General features: G+C 45.8%; 1 protein-coding gene across 1 annotated transcript; it reads left to right on the forward strand.

Moving 5' to 3' along the window:
* Positions 1-2: 2 nt before the first annotated feature.
* Positions 3-19,464, forward strand: LOC309699528 (uncharacterized protein). Its single transcript, XM_082522610.1, has 9 exons — positions 3-142; positions 235-388; positions 479-665; positions 2,314-5,561; positions 5,769-6,044; positions 6,961-7,212; positions 18,423-18,521; positions 18,744-18,839; positions 19,122-19,464. Exons 4-9 carry the CDS (start codon positions 5,501-5,503, stop codon positions 19,166-19,168), a joined length of 831 nt encoding a protein of 276 aa, XP_082378736.1. The 5' UTR covers positions 3-142; positions 235-388; positions 479-665; positions 2,314-5,500; the 3' UTR covers positions 19,169-19,464.
* The last annotated feature ends 1,839 nt before the right edge of the window (positions 19,465-21,303 follow it).

Below are 21,303 nucleotides of genomic sequence, written 5' to 3' on the forward strand. Positions count from 1 at the left end.
CCCCCACCAGCCCCTCCTCCACCACGCCCATCTCCACCACCTCCACCTCCAGCTCCACCGCTCTTACCAACTGAATGGACAGCAACAGTGGTAACAATGGTAACAACAACAGAACTGCCACCACCAGCAGAGGAAAACGCAGGTATGACAAGAATTAAACCACTGACAGCTCCAGCAGACAAGTCCTGGTGTGGTGGATGAGGCTCTGATTCCAGATGTTTCTTTGTCTTCCAGCTGCTGATCACCTGTGTCACATGACTGTCCGCACACTGATTGGACTGCTCTGCTTCATCATCATGAGCAGCATCACTGCTGTTACCTGGAGGAAAGGTGGACGAGCTCAAAGAGCCTCTGTGCTCTCATCATGACTGTTTTCAGACTCACTGAGGTTTAACATGACTCAGCTTTAGTGCAGATGTTTGATGGTTTTCTGCTTTGTGATCATCCAACATCTTATATTCATTTCTGTCTCTTGCAGCTCGACGGGTAGAGAAACAGAGGAGAGACAGAGGAGCAGAAAGCGGCCTGTGATCCTCCATCACACAGAAACAAGAGCCGTACAGACTGAACTGGGATCAGTTCATCGTCATCCAGTCACACAGCAAACAGCCAGTCTGAACATCAGAGGGACGACAGATTCTTCAGCATGTGATCCAGACCTACATGTAAAGTATTTGCTGCTCTGCCCTCTCAACGTCCTGCAGCTCAACAGTTCCTGTCCCGTCACGTCTCATTTCTTTGTCTTTGCTGTTTCTGGAGCTGTGCTGCATTTAGTCAACAGGCGTTAAAAACATGTTAGAAGCTCAGTTAATTTTACATGTGTTACATTCACTGTTTTGCAAATAGAGTGAGTCCATTTTTGATTTGAGTTATTTGTGTAGATGTTGTTTGAGTCAACTTACTTTACTTTTTAAGTTCATTCTGCTGACAGGGGGCACGAAACTAGACAAACAAATTCAATAATCAAATAAATTAATGCTTTCATATTTGTATTGACCACAGCAGCCACAGAAACAATAAGAAAACGAGGCTACAGCCCACAGGCTGTCACAACAGCACACAGTGTCCTCTCTGACCTATGGTATGCAAATAAGGACATGAATTAAAAACAAAAATCTCGGCATTACAATTAAAGATTACATGATTACATAAAGATTACATGCCGAGATTACAACAAAAGAAATTACTAAATCTATCGGTGTATTAAAAATGGTAAGAGTCCAGACCCAGATGGGTTTACAAACAGTTTAAGATCAAACTGGCTCCATATCTGTTTAAACTGTACAACCATGCATACAATGTGGGCACCTTACCACCAACATTGAATGAAGCAGTTATTACTGTACTCCCCCAAAAAAGGTAAAGTCTTGGAGGAAGTGGGATCATATAGACCTATCTCTTTATTAAATTTGGATCAGAAAGTCCTGGCTACAACACTAGCGAGTAGACTCAGTATGGTGATAGATAAACTGGTACATTCAGATCAAACAGGCTTTATAGCAGATAGGAGTTCCCTTAATAATCTAAGGCATCTATTTAATATAATTTACTCCTCTAAGGTGCAACAGGATCTACTTATACTCAGCTTAGATGCTGAAAAGGCATTTGATCATGTGGAGTGGCCCTATCTCTTTGCTGTCTTAGAGAAATTTCAATTGGGACAAGATTTGGCCCCTTCGCCGGTTACAGGACCAACTGGGGGAAAAGTGAAGTATTGCCCATCAAATCTGAAAGTAGTGAGTGGCTTACATCTCTACCATTTAAAATAACTTGTGAAAAAATTACATATCTGGGCATCTCAATAACAAGAAAATGTAGTTCACTAGTGAAAGAAAACTGTCTCCCTCTACTGGAGAAGCTAGAAAACAACATCCAGTTTTGGAGGACGCTCCCTATCTCATTTATAGGAAGAGTGAACTCAGTAAGGTCTTTCTCCCGCAATATCTGTACTTGGTCCGAAATATCCCGATTTTTTTGCCCAAATCTTTCTTCAAAAAGTTGGATGCCATTATTATGTCGTTTATATGGAACTGGAAAACGCATAGAATAAAGAAAGAACATCTTTGTAAAGGCCTTGGAGGACTTGCACTGCCTGCATTATTACTGGGCATCAAATTTAAGAATAAGTTCCCTCTTACTTGATGATACAGCGTTACTCCCCCACGGTCTGCAGGACTGCCTTCCTTACTGTGTTGGTGGAATATTACTTCTACTCCCTTGACAAGTGCACACTATAACTATAACCAGAGATCCATACCACCACTATCGATGAGTATGTTACAGCTAACCACTCTTTCCTTCCATCATGTGCAGACGGAGCTTTCAACGTGTGGCAGGAACTGGGAATTCGTAAATTAAAAGGCTTGTATTCAAACGATGCCTTCATGTCATTTCAACAGTTAATAGATAGATTTGGACTACAGCGCAGCCATCTTTTAAGATATCTTCAACTACGGAATAATATCTGCACACGTCGTCCGACACCTTGGATAGAAGCCTTAGTGATAGCCGGGGTCCGAACAGAGAATCTCATTATTCTATGACGCACTACAGGAGATGAGTGCACCTTCAACTCATTCATCCAAAAGGAATTTGGGATTTCCCTATCGGAAGATTTTTGGCTTTTTATTAATTCCCGTCACTGCCTAATTCAGTATAACATTGTACACAGGTTACATTACTCAAGGGAAAGACTTCACAAAATGTACCCAGACTGCTCCCCCCTCTGTGAAAAACGTATGACACATTATGGAAATGCACTTCAGGGTTTTTGGTGTGACATTTTCACCTGTCTGTCTAATATTCTTAAAACCAAGATTGATCCAAATCCACCAGTAATTATCTTTGGGATCTCCAAAGAAGCACAAAGCTTACAACATGCTCAAAAAAGTCTTGTGGGAGTCATGGAAAGGTCGCTAGAAAAACCGCAACCACCAAGTACCTGCAGAGGGTCAGGCAAGTCCTGAGGAGTCAGCTGAACGATAAGAACAAGACCTGGGCCATCAACACCTGCCCTGATGTGATCAGGTACCCTGCTGGGATAATAAGCTGCCCAAAGAAGGAGATAGAAGCCACTGACATCAAGTCCAGGAAGCTCTTGACCATGCATGAAGGGTTTCACCCCAAGTCCAGCACCCTGAGGCTGGTTGGTTAGTTGTTGGTGGTACTAATGTTCACGATGCAGCAGCTGCATCTATTTTTAGTTTCTCTTCATGCTTTCCTCTCTCAGCTTTTCAGCTCCACCTTTTCGACACTTCTTCCACGAGGACTGAGTGGGCATGTGTGACTCAGACAGGTGTTGATGATGCCGTGCTTCCTTTTCACATTCAGCTACACCGTCTGGACCGGCAGCCTTGTAATTTGGATTTCATCACTATGACCAAATTAATTATCACAATTATTTTCATCAATATTTGATTCCAATTATTTGTTACAATAATTATTGATTTTAGTGGCAAAATATTACGGTGCTGTCTCATAGACGTAACCCTGCTTTCACAGCCATGCTGTGCTGCTTTCCTGCTGTTAGACAAATTCTATTCAATTTCATTGTAGCAACAAATCACAAGAGCAGGCACCTCAGCATGCTCTGTATGGTAAGATAAAGACTACACTAATACAGAGAAACCATCTGGGGCCGAGAGGAGGAAGACAGGACAAAGACACGCTGTGAAGACTGCCACAGATTAAAAATAACTAATGCAGAGAGGTCTATAAATACATAGTGACTGAACAATAAACTCCCAGTGCATCATGGGAATCGCCCAGCCGCCTACAGCTATATGTTTTGAGAGCAAAGTGCTGATATGGTACTACAAGGTCATTAAGATAAGATGGGCCTGAATATTCAATATCTTGTATGTGAGGAGCAGGTTTCAGTGCACCTGCATGATCGATGTGCCACACAGCTGAGGAGTCCTCTCTTCGTCTTCTGCTGTTGCAGACATTTGAATTCTGTTGTATTCTTTACTTGCGCAGACTAGACGGAGGAAACGTCACACTGCATGTGTCTGATGGCAGTTCACACATCTTCTGTATGCGTCTAAAAAGACACTGTGGTGTGCTGAGGACCTGCAAACACGACCGCACAGTTCCTGTTTTCAGCTTAAAGTAAAAATAACACATGAGTCAGTTTGAGTTAGCAGAGCTGCTCTTTGAGATATTACATAAGAAACAAAACCATCCACGAACTTTAGTTTAGCTGAGTTGTGGATGGACTCAGTACAGGTTTTTTGACCTTGTATATAAAGCACCTCTTTGTCTGTGGTTACGTGTGGGCAAACCCACATATAACCACAGAGTTCCTGCTCTCAGCCCGAAGTATTAGCTCAGATGCTAATCTGAGTACAGAACGATGGTGACAGTGAACATCTCCTGCTGTGTTGTTATAGGCTCTCACTGTCATGGTCTCCGCGCCCGGCCGGCCCCACAGGGCTACATGTGTTGTTTGGTTCTCTCTCTCTCTGCCTGGGCGGAGCTCACTGTGGGCTCCGCCCTTGGCCCACACACCTGTCAACAATCAGCGGTCATCACCTGGAGCACTATTTGAGGCTGGAACACAGATCCTCTCGTCGCTGGGTGGTTGTACTACAGACGTTAGTGTTTCTCCCAGTGCTGGTGAACCTGTGATTCGTGTGTGACTTCCCTCTCTTCTGCGACAGACTTTCCGTACCTGTGACCCCCCAGTCGTGTGAACGTGTGTGAGTTTGGGCAAGAAGACGTGAGCGAGTGTGAGAGAGCTTCCCCTCCACTGTATATATCGTGCACTGGTGCTGTGAATAAACTGTTTTTTGGAGACGCCTACGGCTCTGCGCTTGAGTTCCTACTACCAGACACTCACACTCACTGGGCTCACTGCATTTTGTCTTTTGTGTTTAAATGTGTTTGTAAGATTTAATCTATGAAGTAACTGAGGAGAAGCAGGACATTGTTCAGAGGGTAATGTTTAGTTTAATGTCTAAACACGATGTGTAAGATATGTCCTCTGACTGTGCCGACTGCAATCCAACATTAACTATGTAACATGGGGGAGGCTGCGAGCTGTCTCAGCCTCCTGCATCAGCTGGGAGCTCGAGCGAGCGTTTCCAGCCGGCCACAAACTCCACGTCGCTCCCTGAGCTTGAGAAGCGTCCTGAGCACGCTGCGTGTCCTGCACAGCTGCAGCTAGCTCTGTCTCACCAGAGGTTTCCACACCGTCTGGTCCATTTGCGTCTCCGCCCGACCGGTCATCAGCGCCCTGTCCCACTCTGCTCCTGGGTCTCTGCTGCCATCAGCCAGTTTCTGATGCAGGTTTCTTTAAATCCTCTTTGTGTTTCAGAAGTCACACTTCCCCGAACGCCTTTAGCACCAACACTGTATTTGCACACGTTCATGCGCACAAAACAGGAAACACTATTAAAAGACAGTGAGAGGTGTTAAGGCCGTTCCTAAATAACTCCTGATCCTCTTCTCATGAAGAAAAGATGAAGTCAGAGTTTAAATCTTTTCTGTCTGTATCAGGATGGCAGCAAACATCTGCTGCTGTCTTTTTGCCTTTTTCCTGAGCTGTAAAGTCACTGCAGGTAAGAACCGTTTACATTCATTCTGAACATGTTGACCTAAATGTTTAAACTTGTTCTTTACACCTTAATGATAAGTTTGCATATTGAAGCCTGTGTCAGTGGTGTGTGGTGCAGCTGATTTAATTTAAAAAACCTCAGTAAAGATTTAATCTTAATCCAGCTGCAGCCAAATGTTCACTTGTATTTTTATGATATTGTGTTTTGCAGGTTTGATGCATGAAGTGGCTGAAGAAGAGCGCTCCGTTGTTCTGAGGTGTCCTCTCTCCGAGGAGCGCAGAGTGACGTGGAGCAGAGAGAGAAATGACAGCAGAGAGGAGATCCTGACAGCCGATGGCGGACGTTTAATAAGACACGATGACCTCACCAAGCAGTACACTGCATACGACGACCTGTCGCTCTACATTTACAGAGCTGCTGTCTCGCACTCGGGAACCTACTTCTGTGACGATAAAGCTGCTATGGCGCTCACAGTGATCCCGTCAGGTGACAGCAAACTTATTCGATTTTTCAGTCTTCAGTTGGGTTTTTCCCAACATGATGTGGATATTTTCTCAGTGCTGAGGTCATAACAGTCTCTGAGTCAGATGTTGCTCACATCTGAGCAGTCAGTGTGGGTCAGAGGTTAGCTTAGCTTCCCCGCTGACATCACCTGCTGGGCCAAAACTGGCTGCACTGGTGCAACTACAAAAACTGATAAATGGTTAAGAAATGACACGATGTCTTCTCCACATACCGAGAATTATTGTTATAGTAGTAGTTTATTATTAGGAAAGCCTGCTTTTCAAAAGAAACCCTTATGACGTTACATCGTTATGTAAATTTCCGGTACATCTAAATTTGCATAATGAACGTTGGCTCACTGGTGTGGCTCTGCTGGTGAGCAGGTAACATGTGCCGCATGGCCCCAGTGTAGCTGCGTGTCTGCCACAAAAAGCATCTGAAACAGCACAGACTAGAAACGCTTTGCCTCTCTGACCGTTACATCAGCCCAGGCTTATGACCCTGAACTCAGGTCTGAATATGTGAGGTCATGTGACCATGTTTCTCTGTCTCTCGAGAACATTTCATTTTGTTTAGAGAGGTGCACTGAAGATGGAAGACAGGAGTGGCAGAGAAGTGAGGGTGGTGCAACTCATGTATAAGAGCAGAGAGACGGGTGTGAAGGTGCAGGTGGGATTACATCAGGGATCGGCTTTTAGCTCCTTCCTGTTTGCAGTGATGGAAAGACTGACAGATGAGGTCAGGCCGGAGTCTCTGTGGACTCTGATGTTTGCAGACGACACTGTGATCTGCAGTGAGAGCCTGGAGAGGAGAATGAAAGTCAGAAGACAGACCGAATGCATGTGTGTGAACCTTAGACAGGTGCTGACCCCGTAATGTTCATGTTTACTGTGCACAGGAACAATGAGACTCGCTGTTGTGGGGGGGAGGAACGTCACCCTGAGATGCCCTCATGCTGGTCGAAGATCAGGAAGTCCATCGTGGAGCAGAAGTTTTGCTGGAAAACAACAGATAGTCTGCCCTCATGCTTCCACTGTGGGCCAGATGTTGATTATTCCAGATGTTCAGCTTGCTGACTCCGGACTGTACCACTGTGATGGAAAACCAGCTGCTTATCTAAAAGTGATCAAAGAGGAGAAATCTGACAGCGGTGAGAATAAGACAGTGAATATAAAATATCTCATGGTAGTGACCTTGGGGCGGGGTGTGGTTTGTGGCTCAGCTGCCTGGGAGGGGTGGAGCAATGGATTCAGGGTGTGGTGTCAGGGGAGGTTTACTCACACACGTGACCTAATTATCCAATCATGTTGCTGGGACCTGAGATACCTGTGTGTGACACAGAAGGAGGGCAGCTGGAAAATAAAAGACATTTAAAAAGTGCAACTCTGCTTGGCCAGATGGCCAAGCTGGCAGCCATGCAGCAGCCATGCAGCAGCCATGCAGCAGCCATGCAGCAGGAGCAGCCTCCAACCTGCGATGTGACCTGAAAAAATCTGAAATGAGAGGAGGGTCAAGTATGAAGGAACGTGTCACGGTCCTGGGTCGGTGACCCAGTGTTTTGTGTTTTTGAATTATTATATAGCTTTTGAGTTCATGATTTATCCCCGCTCGTCTCCCAGTTTCTCTCAGGAGAGCATCTGATCTGTCAGGGCTCTGTGTGCAGGCGGAGGGAGAGGAGGACCCTGAATACAACTCCAAACCTCAGCTTTATTGCTGGCACGGAAACAAAACATGAAGTGAACACTGAATACTGTCACAGGCATAATCTGATGGTACGACGCGACACAGGAGGGAGACACAGCTGGGAGGGGTTGGACTAACGAGACAGGGGGAGCAAAGCTGCACACACTAACATAAGACAGACTTTCACAATAAAACAGGAAACCACTAAACAAAGACGCAGACACGACACAGAGAGACAGACTACACACTGAACTAAACCTGCGATAAACATGAGAACACAAAAGCTAAGAACCTAAGAAGTCTTTCCGTTGGTCTGAGGCTGACCTGGTCCCCTCAAGAGCAAAATGACTTCCAACCCTGTGATGTGAACTGGGGTCCTCTGCTGGAGGTGATCTCGGATTGAGCTCTTGTGGCGCTTGAAGATGAAGCGACCAAAAGTTTAGCGGTTTCAGTAGCTGTGGGGAGTTTGTCCAAGGCTATAAAGTCAGTGGCTTTGGAGAATCTATCAATTACAGAGAGAATTACGGATTTACCTGCCGAGATGAGCAAACTGGTGACGAAGTCCAGACAAATGTGTGACCAAGTGCAGGAAGGTATGGCTAATGGCTGCAGTAGTCTGGTTTTGCTCCTGGTGCAGGTCTCGCAGGCGGAGACGTACTCCCGCGCACGTTTCCCACCAGAAGTGGCGCTTCGGTAAGGCGATGGTTCAACCTGCTCTGTGGTGACAGGAGAATTTAGATATGTGAGTCCGAACGTGGGAACAAAACGGCGATCTGGAGGTTGGAGGAGGTCAGGGTTAGGGGAGCGCATCTGTAACCGGAAGGTCGCCGGTTCGATCCCCGGGCTCTCTGTCCTGGTCGTTGTGTCCTTGGGCAAGACACTTCACCTACCGCCTACTGGTGTTGGCCAGAGGGGCCGATGGTGCGATATGGCAGCCTGGCTTCTGTCAGTCTGCCCCAGGGCAGCTGTGGCTACAACTGTAGCTGCCTCCACCAGTGTGTGAATGTGTGTGTGAATGAATAGTGGCATTGTAAAGCGCTTTGGGTGCCTTGAAAAGCGCTATATAAATCCAATGCATTATTATTATCATCCCGTAGAGCCTGCCGGATGCTCTCCTCGATTCTCCAAGCAATGAAGGCCATTCGACAGAAAGCTGGGAGCACTCTATCCCAAAAAGTTGATTCTGTTCATCTGGACGTTGTGTTGTCAGTGGGAGAAACATTTGATCATCATCCAGGTGACTTCTTCAGCCTCGGCTGAAGAAGTCACCTGGATGATGATAAAAATTTATAAACAGGACATTTGCATAATAATGGAAACTAGCACAACTGAATGAACCATGGGCTGTGAGGTCAGTGCCTGGATCATTAACATGTGGTTGTCCTTCTCTCCTGGATCAGCTGGAGCTTTCTTTAGGAGCCTTCCCAGCTTTGACAAAAGTCCGGCTGGGATAACCACATTTACTCAGGGCCTTCCTGATGTTCTTCTGCCTCCCTGGCTGCTGTGTCAGTGGGGATGGTGTTCGCTCTGTGTTGCGTCCTGATGACGCCCAGTTTGAGCTCCAGTGGATGATGAGAGTCAAACCTTAGATACTGATCCGTATGTGTAGGTTTACGGTACACGTCAGCTTGTAGATGTCCCCCATTACTGATGGAAATCTCACAGTCTAAGAAGGCTAACCTGCCCCTGTTCATATCCTCCCTGGTGAATCTGATGTGTTGGTCCACTGAGTTAATGTGATCCGTGAAATGTGGAACGTCCTGAGATTTGATTGTCACCCAGGTGTCATCCACATACCTGAACCAATGACTTGGTGGTGTTCCAGGATATGAGAGACAAAATGAGTAAAAAATTTTCATTTTTAAAGAATTTATTTGCAAATTATGGTGGAAAATAAGTATTTGGTCGCCTACAAACAAGCAAGATTTCTGGCTCTCACAGACCTGTAACTTCTTCTGTAAGAGGCTCCTCTGTCCTCCTCTTGTTACCTGTATTAATAGCACCTGTTTTTGCTCGTTATCAGGATAAAAGACACATGTCCACAACCTCAAACAGTCACACTCCAAACTCCACTATGTCCAAGACCAAAGAGCTGTCAAAGGACACCAGAAACAAAATTGTAGATCTGCAGCAGGCTGGGAAGACTGAATCTGCAATAGGCAAGCAGCTTGGTGTGAAGAAATCAACTGTGGGAGCAAGACCAGTGATAATCTCCGTCGACCTGGGGCTCCATGGAAGCTCTCACCCCGTGGGGTCGATCACATGAACGGTGAGCAAAGATCCCAGAACCACACGGGGGGCGCGAGCGAATGACCTGCAGAGAGCTGGGACCAAAGTAACAAAGGCTAACGAAGCCGCCAGGGACTCAAATCCTGCAGTGCCAGACGTGTCGCTCTGATTAAGCTGGTGCATGCCCAGGCCCGTCTGAAGTTTGCTAGAAAGCATTTGGATCCAGAAGAGGACTGAGAGAATGTCATATGTTCAGATGAAGCCAAAATAGATCTTTTTGCTAAAAAGTCTAATTGTTGTGTTTGGAGGAGAAAGAATGCTGAGTTGCATCCAAAGAACAGCATACCTGCTGTGAAGCATGGTGGGAACATCAGGCTGTGGGGCAACAGTGCAGAGGTGGGACCAAGTCATTGTTTTGCAAGTCTCATGTAAGTCTCAAGTCTTTATCCTCAAGTCAGAGTCGAGTCTCAAGTCACTGTAAAAGTCCGAGTAAAGTCACAAGTCTGAAACTTTGAATTTCAAGTCTTAAAAAAAAAAAAAGAAAATAATGTTGCAGTTATGCTAAATGTAAATATTAGACCATGTGATTGTTAGATCTGTTTTTCTCAACACATGACAAAATAGTGAACTTAGAAAATATACACAAATTGTGAAATTGCACCTCTTTAAAATGCAGCTCAATTAAACCTAGCTCCAAGAATAATTTTCACCGACAGTTCTGAGATAAGCTGCATGTTATTCTTGGATGCGGTTGTAGGACCGGCTTTAAAATCGCATGACAAAAATATCATACACATTAAAAAAAACTGTATCACCAACGTAGCCTGGAAAACATTTGCCAGTTAGATGAAGTCATGAAGCACCGCCTACCGTTCTTTATGCAACTCCAACTGCTGGAAGTTGCTCCATCTCTGTCTGTGATTCTCTGCTTGCATGTTTTGCATATTGCGTTTCGGTTTTTTGTTGACTACTTCATAGTTTATGTACCTGGAAAAAATAACATTTTTGAGCGTTTTTTTTCTTCTTAAAAAAGAAATCTGGTTAATTTGATTGGCTGTGCTACAGCTCACACACACATACGTACGGAGTGTGGTTGGAATAAACGGATGAATGAATTGAATTAATGATGCACACTTTCTATATAATGTGTGTGTTAAATTTTAGATTTGGGGTAAAATATCAAGTCTTTTCAAGTAAACCGGTTCAAGTCCAATTCAAGTCCCAAGTCATTGGTGTAAAAGTCCAAGTCAAGTCACAAGTCTTAGAACATTTTTTCAAGTCAAGTCTAAAGTCATAAAATTAATGACTCGAGTCCAAGTCATGTGACTCGAGTCCACACCTCTGCAACAGTGTGTGAAAACCTCGCTAAGACTTACAGGAAACATTTGACCTCTGTCATTGCCAACAAAGGGTATATAACAAAGTACTGAGATCAACTTTTGTTACTCACCAAATACTTATTTTCCACCACGATTTACAAATCAGTTCTTTAAAAATGAGACGATGTGATCTTTGTCCTCATTTTGTCTCATAGTTGACGCATACCTGTGATGGAAGAACTCTCTCATCTTTTGAAGTGGGAGAACTTGCACAATTGGTGGCTGACTAAATGCTTTTTTGCCCCACTGTAGCTGTGGCGTAGTGTGTTTGTTCACAGAAAAGTAATTTTCACTTTCCAGTACAGACACAGTTTTGTTGTTGTCGGTAGTCAACAACAAATCCTGAGGAAATATTAACAGGAAACATTAATATTCATTTCCTATAAAAAGACTCTGAGATGTGCAGAAGATGTGCGTGTAAACCACACAGTTCCTGTAAACCACACAGTTCCTGTAAACCACACAGTTCCTGTTCTCAGCAGAAACAGAAGCCTGGGTCAGCTGTTGCAGTTATTTCAGTGCATCAGGATGTGGGTGAACATTTGCTGTCTTTGTGCTTTTATTCTGGGCTCTGATGTCTCTGCAGGTACAGGCTTCTAACACTCCGCCTTTCATGTGTAAACAGATAATTTGGTATTGTTAGATATTTTCATAGATTATGTTTCACAGATTTAATCTATAGAGAAGCTGAGGAGCAGCAGCCCATCACTCTGCCCTGTCCTCGCCCTCAGGGCAACGTGACCTGGAGCAGAGAGACAGAAGGGAGGAAAGTTATCATACTTACAGTTTTTAATGACGGTGTAATGAGACACGATGATCCAGGAGAACATTACCATGCATTCGTGGATAAGTCACTGCACATTCGTGGAGCTGCTGTCTCAGACTCTGGAACATACCTGTGCAATAACGAAACGGCCGCAGAGCTGAGGGTGATCCCGCCAGGTAACGTCAAACTTTCACTTCCCTTTTTCTGTTTTTGAATCTTAAACCCACACGTAATATTAGAATCGTTTTCTGTTGACATGTCCCAGAGAGGATGTGAATAACTGTCCTCTTCATGACGTGATGCACTTTAGAAAGCGCTGTTACAAAGGTAGATTTTCACTTCATTGCTCTCTACTGTAAGTCGTGTAGAGTTACATGTTGAGACTGAATCACCTCACATCTGTACAGTAAGCCAGTCAGCATAGACCCCAATGAGGACTGGACACAGAACAAACCGAGTTCGACTGTTCACGTAAACCAGCGTTTTGAGTATTTTGTATTTTCTAATGTTAGATTCAATTAACACAAAGTTCTGGTGTTATTATTTGGTTATGGTTAAGTGGAGTATTATTCTAGTTTATGTTTAATCAATGTCCAGGTGTTCATGAGTCTTTTCCTGTTTGTGAAGTCTGATCAAACAGTGACCCCACATGCCGCTGACACTCTTGTTCACAGTCTGGATCGATTACTGCAGCTCTCTTCTTTTGGTCTTAGTCAAAAATCTATCCATGAGCTTCAACGTATCCAGAACTCTGCTGCCCGTATTATCACCAGGACCCCTTCTATGCACCACATCACCCCTGCTCTTTTAACAGGAAGAAACCTCCGGCAGAACCAGGCTCAGGGAGGGGCGGGGCCATCTGCTGTGATTGGTTGGGGTGAGAGAAGGAAGACAGGATAAAGACATGCTGTGGAAGAGAGACAGAGATTAATAACAGATATGATTCAATGCAGAGAGGTCTGTTAATACATAGTGAGTGAGAAAGGTGACTGGAAAGGAAAAACTCAGTGCATCATGGGAATCCCCGGCAGCCTACGTCTATTGCAGCATAACTGAGGGAGGATTCAGGGTCACCTGGTCCAGCCCTAACTATATGCTTTAGCAAAAAGGAAAGTTTGAAACCTGATCTTGAAAGTAGAGATAGTGTCTGTCTCCTGAATCCAAACTGGAAGCTGGTTCCACAGAAGAGGGGCCTGAAAACTGAAGGCTCTGCCTCCCATTCTACTTTTAAATACTCTAGGAACAACAAGTAAGCCTGCAGTGTGAGAGCGAAGTGCTCTAATAGGGTGATATGGTACTACAAGGTCATTAAGATAAGATGGGGCCTGATTATTTAAGACCTTGTATGTGAGGAGCAGGATTTTGAATTCTGGATTTAACAGGAAGCCAAAACAGGAGAAATCTGCTCTCTTTCTAGTCCCTGTCAGGACTCTTGCTGCAGCATTTTGGATCAGCTGAAGGCTTTTCAGCGAGTTTTTTGGACTTCCTGATAATAATGAATTACAGTCGTCCAGCCTGGAAGTAATAAATGCATGAACTAGTTTTTCAGCGTCACTCTGAGACAGGATATTTCTAACTTTAGAGATGTTGCACAAATGGAAGAAAGCAGTCTTACATATTTATTTAATATGTGCGTTGAAGGACATGTCCTGGTCAAAAATGACTCCAAGGTTCCTCACAGCGTTACTGGAGGCCGAGGTAATGCCATCCAGAGTAAGAATCTGCTTAGATACCACTGTGGCGGAGGTGTGGTCCCGGGCTCGGCTGCAGGGGAGGAGTGGTGCAGTGAGATCAACGGGGCGGTGCTGGAGAGGAAACAGCTGGTGGCGTTCCCTTTTTTAGTGAGACGGAGTGGGAAGGAGGCTGGGAACAGCTGAGACCGGAGCTGTCCAGACTGTGGACTGTCACAACAAACAAAAACTAAAAATAAACGTGGCATCTCGCTATAAAGAACTGTGTGTGTGTGTGAAGTGCATTTCACAAGTTGTGCCGAAACCTTGTCTGGTGGGAATGTCAGACCCACATGCTGCCCAGCCTTTGCAGTTCCTGGCGCAAATGCCAGCAGAGATGGCGAAGATGAGCCAAGACCAGGCGGCGCTCCAGCGTGATCACCTGGCAAAGCTGAAGGAGCAGGCGGACCGGCAGACCCAGGTTCTGGAGCGGCTGATTGGAGCTAAACCACTTCCAAGGTGGCCCACTAAACCTGCGGCCACCTTGGAAGTGGCCGCAGGTTTAGTGGGCTCCACGTTTGCTTCCTCTGCTGTCGGGGGAGGCTCAGACGGCGGCAGACTCAGGGCCGCCGTCTGAGCTCCTCGAGGAGCAACTTCGAGGACATGAGCCGGGCGGTGTTGGACAGGATGGATCTTTCCCCTGAGGATATTCGCCGGGGAGGATCGGCCGTTTGCTTGGGCCCGGAAACTACACGACGCGGCGGTGTGGTGGCTGCAGCCGGGATCGTCAGAGGGGGAGACGCTGCTGGTGGAGAAGTCGGTGCTGGAGCAGTTCATGGAGGGGCAATGATTTTCCAGGCGGCTCATTATAACCCCATGGCAGGGCATATAGGATATGAAAAAACTCTGGAGTGAATAACAGCCTGATTTTATTGGCCGGACATCCGGATGTGAGCCGTTGGTGCGCGTCCTGCCAGCTTGTTAATCAGCCGTTCATACCAAAAGTGCCTTTGCACCCGCTCCCACTCATGGAGGTCCCGTTTGAGCGCATTGGCACAGACCTCATCGGGGTGTTTCACCAGAGTGCACGCGGCTATCGCTTTCTGTTAGTCCTGGTGGATTATGCAGCGCGATACCCGGAAGCAGTGGCGCTGCGCAACATCTCTGCAAAGAGTGTGGCGCAGGCACTGTTTCAGGTCCCGAGTCGGAATCCCGAAAGAGATCAGGGCACATCGTTCATGTCTCGCACACTGCGGGAACTGTACGAATTACTGGGCATTAACCAGCGTCCACCACCCTCATATGGACGGGCTGGTGTAGCGGTTGAACAAGACTTTAAAGTCCATGATTCGTAAGTTCATTAACGAGGATGAACGGAATTGGGATCGCTGGCTAGACCCTCTGTTATTTGCAGTGCTGGAGGTGCCCCAGGCCTCCACGGGATTTTCTCCCTTTGAACTGCTGTTCGGCAGGAAGCCGCGTGGGGTGCTCGACCTGATTAAAGAAAGCTGGGAGGACGGTCCGGGCCTCGCCAAGAATGAGATTCAGTACGTGCTGGACCTGAGAGCGAAACGCCACACTTTGGGGAGGTTGTCACGGGAGAATTTGCTCCAGGCTCAGCAGCGTCAGCAACGCCTGTATGACAGAGGGGCTAGACTCAGGCAATTTTCACCAGGAGACAGTGCTTGTATTACTCCCTTCTTCCAGCTCAAAGTTGCTTGCAAAGTGGCAAGGACACTTTGTGGTCACACGGCGAATTGGGGACATTGACTATGAGGTCAGACAGGGGAAGAGCACCGCAGATTTATCACCTCAATCTCCTTAAAGCGTGAAGAGAGCCTGAAAACGCTTCTCTGGTAAGCCTGGTTAAGGAGAGAGAGGAGTTGGGGCCGGAGGGGCCAAATTCTATCATCCCCGCCTCCCTCCCTTGTGATGACCATCTCACACAGGCCCAGAAAGCGGATGTTGACGCCTTACAGCAGCATTTTGCAGACGTGTTCTCCCCCCTGCCCGGCCGAAGGTCTCTCATTGAGCATCATTTTGAAACACAGCCTGGCGTGAAGGTGCGTTCACGGCCCTACAGGCTTCCTGAGCATAACCGGCAAATTGTTCAGAGGGAATTGGCTGAAATGCTGAAAATGGGAGTGATAGAAGAGTCGCACAGTGCCTGCTGTAGCCCCATAGTTCTTGTGGTGAAGAAGGATGGGTCTATACGGTTCTGTGTCGACTATCGCAAGGTGAATGAAGGGTCATGCTTTGATGCTTATCCCATGTCCCGGGTCGACGAGCTCCTGGACCGGTTGGGCACAGCCCGTTTTTTCACGACACTGGATTTAACCAAGGGTTACTGGCAGATTCCCTTGTCTGCCAATCCAAGGAAAAAACACCCTTCTCCAACCACAGCTACAGTATCTGGGGCACCACTTGGGGGCAGGCAGGTGCGTCCACAGGTGGAGAAGACGGCAGCTATCGCATCCTGTCCACGAAAGTAGGTTCGGCCAGACGGCTCCCTGGCCTCAGTCGGGCGGTGGGGGTGTATGTCCCTGGCTCAGCTGCAGGGGAGGAGTGGTGCAGTGAGCTCAACGGGGCGGTGCTGGAGAGGCAGGTGAGAACACAGCTGGTGGTTTTTGGTCTGATGACGGTTTCTTCCCTTTTTTTGTGAGACGGGAGAGGAGCGGGAAGGAGGCTGGGAAGAGCTGAGACTGGACTGTCACACCAAACAAAAACTAGAAATAAACGTGGCATCTCGCTATAAAGAAGTGTGTGTGTGTGTGTGTGTGTGTGTGTGTGTGTGTGTGTGTGTGTGTGTGTGTGTGTGTAGTGCATTTCACAACCATATTTCTAAGCTTTTCAGGGCCGAGTACAATAACCTCAGTTTGATCTGAATGAAGAAGCAGAAAGTTAGCGGCCATCCAGGTCTCCTGCAGTTTAACTCATTGGTGTGTGTTATCTGGCTTCATGGACAGATAGAGCTGGGTGTCATCTGCATAGCAGTGTAAATGTATGCTATGTCTTCTAATGATGCTGCCTAAGGGAAGCATGTATAATGTAAACAGAATTGGTCCTAGCACTGAACCCTGTGGAACTCCATAATTAACCTCAGTGTGTGTAGAGGACTCTCCATTTACATGCACAAACTGGAGTCTATTAGATAGATATGATACAAACCATTGTTGTAATGTCAAGTGTGGTTGTCATGTCTACGTCTCTCTATGTTTTCCTGTTTTATTTTGAAAGTCTTGTTTCCATGTTCAATGTGTTCAGTTTTGCTTCCCTGGTGGCGTCAGGTTCATTTGTGTCAGCTGTGTTTCTCCAGGTGTTTCCAGGGAATGACATCTCTAATTTAAAAACATGACTCCCATGAGGTGCAGATACATTTATGATGATGATGCGCTTTCTGCCTGAATATTTTCTGGTAGCGATGCGAAAAAGGGGAACAGGCAGTTTAGGAAAGGGTCCACTCATTAAACCCTCCTAACTTCTTTGGCGAGCAGGCTTTCAATGGCGTCTGGGTCTTCGAGAGCTGACTGGAGGTTTTTACAGGTACAAGAGACCTGATGGCTGGGTAACAATCCCTGGGTGGAAACCTTAAAAACATTTTACTAAAAAGTTCACCAAGTCTGGGTAAGGGTGATTTTTTTTTTTAAGGCTTCTTTTAAAGCGCGAATATGTATAGGTGTCAAAACAGATAAAACTGGTCATTGTTTGGGGGGGTTGTGGGGGCATGCTGGGCAGGAATGGCCGCTGCCGCAAAAAGAGCAGGAGTGAAGATAGCAGCACTAAGACATGAGGCAACTGGAATCAGTTTCTGGAGTTGGAATTATTGCAAATGGTGCGGCCTCCTAGGTTCACGATGGGTCGCCCTTTCAGTCTGTACCTTGTGGCAAAGGCATGCTAGGAATGGATGCTGTGGGTTTGGAAATTTCTGGTTTAGAGGCTGGACCCAAGCAGGTAAGAGTGGATGTGTGGCTTATGGGCTGTCAGTTGCTTTGGGCTGGAATGCTACAAACGGAAGCAGGATGTGACGGAGCACTGCATATCTTGCAGGAGAGTGAAGATCGGACAGCGACAGTAGAGTTCCTGCCCCAGAATGTGTCCTGATCAAACTGTTGTAGGCAAGCAGCTGCTTGAGAAGTGAACTGGATGTGGTACTAGTAAAAGCTGGTGCTGCCGAAGTGTAGGGCGAGATCGAGTATTATGGTCAAGTAGGTATCGAGAACTTGTCTTTGGGAAGGGAAAGTAGTGCAGAAGCTGTCTCTGTATAGTGAAAATGCAAAAGAAAACTCGAGTGGAGTGAGCTGTTTTGCCTGAGATGGGGCCGGACTGCGCATGATGGGTGGAGTGGGCTGGTTGAGTGGTGGAAGAATGAGCTGTGCTAGATCTATATATTTACTGACAATGCTTTGTTGGCGAACGTGAGCGGATACTGGGAAAGGTTTTGGAGCCAGTGGGTTGAGAGGACGAATTGCAGAGGCCAGCAAAAACTGACCAATATTAGTTGGAAACGAAGAGTCCTGGGCTGATTACCAACACTCATGGGGTTCTGATATGTTTTTAAAAAATCTTTTTTATGTAAAGTTACTATTCTAAAGTACATTTTCTGTCTTTTATATCTTTCAAATGTTAAACACAGACAGGAAAACAACGCGAACACCACCACCAAAAACAACGACCACTTCACTGACAACAAGAACTGCAGCAACAGCGGCAGCAGCACCTGAGGAAATCTTAGGTATGAAAGCAGTTATTCAAAGAACGACTTTTGCATTATTGTGACCAGTATTTAGACAAAATATTAATTTCTGAGTGTTACCCGGTGTGTTTGTTTCAGGACAAACGTACCAGAATAATCAAGTGTTCAGTTTTGTTCCCATACAGCTGAATAACTGAGTGATCAGTGACTGTAGCTGGTGGTGGATGAGGCTCTGATTCCAGATGTTTCTTTGTCCTCCAGCTGCTGATCACCTGTGGCACATGACTGTCCGCACACTGATTGGACTGCTCTACTTAATCATCATGATCAGCATCACTGCTGTTACCCGGAGGAAAGGTGGATGAGCTCAAAGAGCCTCTGTGCTCTCATCATCACTGTTTTCAGACTCATTGAGGTGTAACATGATTCAGCTTTAGTGCAGATGTTTGTGCAGCTGCACATTTGCAGGTTTACAAATAGAAGTCCAACTGCATAAAAGTCTCTGAGAAAATGATCCTTTTAGTCTTAAGAGTTTCAACATGATGTTCAGTTTGTAAATTATAGAGTGAAACAGACTTTAAGCAGTTGTATGATTTATAACCATCCATCATATCCATGTTTATTTTGTGTGTTTTGCAGCTCGACAGATACAGAAGCGAGACACAGCAGCAGATTCTGATCTCTGATGCTCCATCACACAGAAGCAGGACACCTGTGTTAACTATATGCATCGTAGCTGCTCATGGAGACTAAAGACAGTGTGGCACAATAGCAAGCTACTGCTGCTGGGCTCCAGTTTGGTATAAGTGCCTTGCAGATTCAGTATGTACCTTTGTGTCCACAATTTTAAATCATTTGGAAAAAAATTGTTTTTTGTTTTTTTTTTCTTACAGATTTTATTTTGCTGTTTAGCTTCAGTGCGCTGTTGGATCTGTTGTCATGGCAATAACACCAAATTATACCATGTAAAACTCTGAATAAAAATAACAAACACACCTGCTTAAAAGTAAATGTTGCTGTTGTTGCATCCCCAAGTTGGTCTACGAGTGAGGACAGTAACATCAAACTGGCTGGAAAAACAGGAGAAAACGGTGAAAACCAAAATAGAATGGGCACTCAAGGTTTCTGGCTAAATTAACAAGACCATCAATGAAGGCTAACAAACACCAACAAGCTAACAAAGACGATCAGATCCTAACTAACATACTAACAGCAGTTTCACAAACACAGAGGCCCTGAATGCAGCATCAGTCCAGTTATAAAGGCCCTGGAGAGCATTTATTGGCTACAGGCCTCAGACATCAGCCAATCCAGTCTTTAAGTCTGTCATCATTAGCTGTGTCTGGGCCCAAACTCCGCTGCAGGTCCAAAAGTCAAACGATCACTGCAGCATCACTGAGAGTTAAAAACTGTCTAAATCCTTTCATATTTAATAAAATGATCAGTGTGGCTGATTGGCAGGTGCAACAATTACGTTTAACATCCAGGCATCCAGGAAAACAGAATTTATTAAGTTTAACGGAGAAGTTAGCAGGAAGTTAGGTCGCTAGTTTCCATTGAAATATAATATACCATGTTCTGATTGAGGCATTTCAGAAAAAATTAAGTCGTACAGCGCTGCTATCACTTCAGACATGAGTGAAGACAGAACACAAAACAGCAGTGATGTTTGTAGGGTTACTAAAGTTGGGCTAGTTGGTTTATAATGATGTGCTATGTGATCGCTAGTGACACAGCTATGTTAGCATAGCAGACACAGTAAAGCTGGACGATGAACGCTAACCTTTTTCCACTCTATAAAAGTTAATGTGAGGGTTCCCGATGGTTAGGGACAAATGCAATCGCAGGATGCTGTAAAGCCCTATGGGAGGGTTCCCCAAGAGAGACAACCCCCTGATGATCCTCTACCTAATCACGTGAGCCGTGGTGTGAAAACGGGTGTGGGTCCCAATCAGCCAGGGTTTCGGGTGAGCTCATTAGGAAACCTGGCCCCACCCTATCATGTGATTTCCTGAGGTCAGATGGCCCAGGATGTGAGTGGGCGTTAAGGCGTCTGGGGAGGATCTCAAAACTGGATTATAGATGGCAGAGAGTTGGTGTCGTAAACCCCGCCTCTGTTCAAAGATGGTCGCTCACAGTGGACATAGATGCTTCTTTCACTCTTTCAAACCATCTGTCCTCTCTGTCCAAAATGTGAACATTGGCATCCTCGAAAGAGTGACCTTTGACCTTAAGGCTACGTTCACACTGCAGGTCTTAATGCTCAATTCCGATTCCGAATTTCTGTCAGAATCTGCTGATTATACAGTACAAATAAAATGTTCACGTTTCTCCAACGTTGTCTTCCCAACAGTTTCACTGACATCTACGCTGGATGGACAGGAAGCGTTCATGATGTCTTCTCAGGCGCTGATAATTGTCGTCTGTCTTGTGTCAGTGACATAAAAGATGGATTTAATGCAACATGACCATTAAAACAGCAGTCGCTTTCTAAAACATCAGATATGTATCGGATTCAGTACCACATACGAAAGTGACCCAGATTGGATTTGAAAATATCAGATTTGTGCCGTTCACACTGTCATAGCAAGATCGGATATGGGGTCAGAAAAGTCGATTGGATGTGCTTTCGCCTGCAGTGTGAACGTAGCCATAGATGCAGATGGACTGCTGAGTCTTGTCCTGTGGAGGTGGCTCTTCTGTGTTGTGCCATGCGCTTGTGAAGTGGCTGTTTGGTCTCTCCAATGTAGAGGTCTGGGCATTCCTCGCTGCACTGTACAGCATACACCACATTGTTAAGTCTGTGTTTTGGCGTTTTGTC

This window comes from Aulonocara stuartgranti, assembly GCF_965226115.1.
Source record: "Aulonocara stuartgranti genome assembly, chromosome: 22".
Taxonomy (NCBI): Eukaryota; Metazoa; Chordata; class Actinopteri; order Cichliformes; family Cichlidae; genus Aulonocara; species Aulonocara stuartgranti.

Coding starts and splice junctions, on each gene's coding strand:
- LOC309699528 (XM_082522610.1), top strand. CDS start 5,501: ATGGCAGCAAACATCTGCTGCTGTCTTTTTGCCTTTTTCCTGAGCTGT. Junction 6,045..6,960: donor GCTCACAGTGATCCCGTCAG/GTGACAGCAAAC, acceptor TACTGTGCACAG/GAACAATGAGACTCGCTGTT. Junction 7,213..18,422: donor AGAGGAGAAATCTGACAGCG/GTGAGAATAAGA, acceptor TGTTAAACACAG/ACAGGAAAACAACGCGAACA.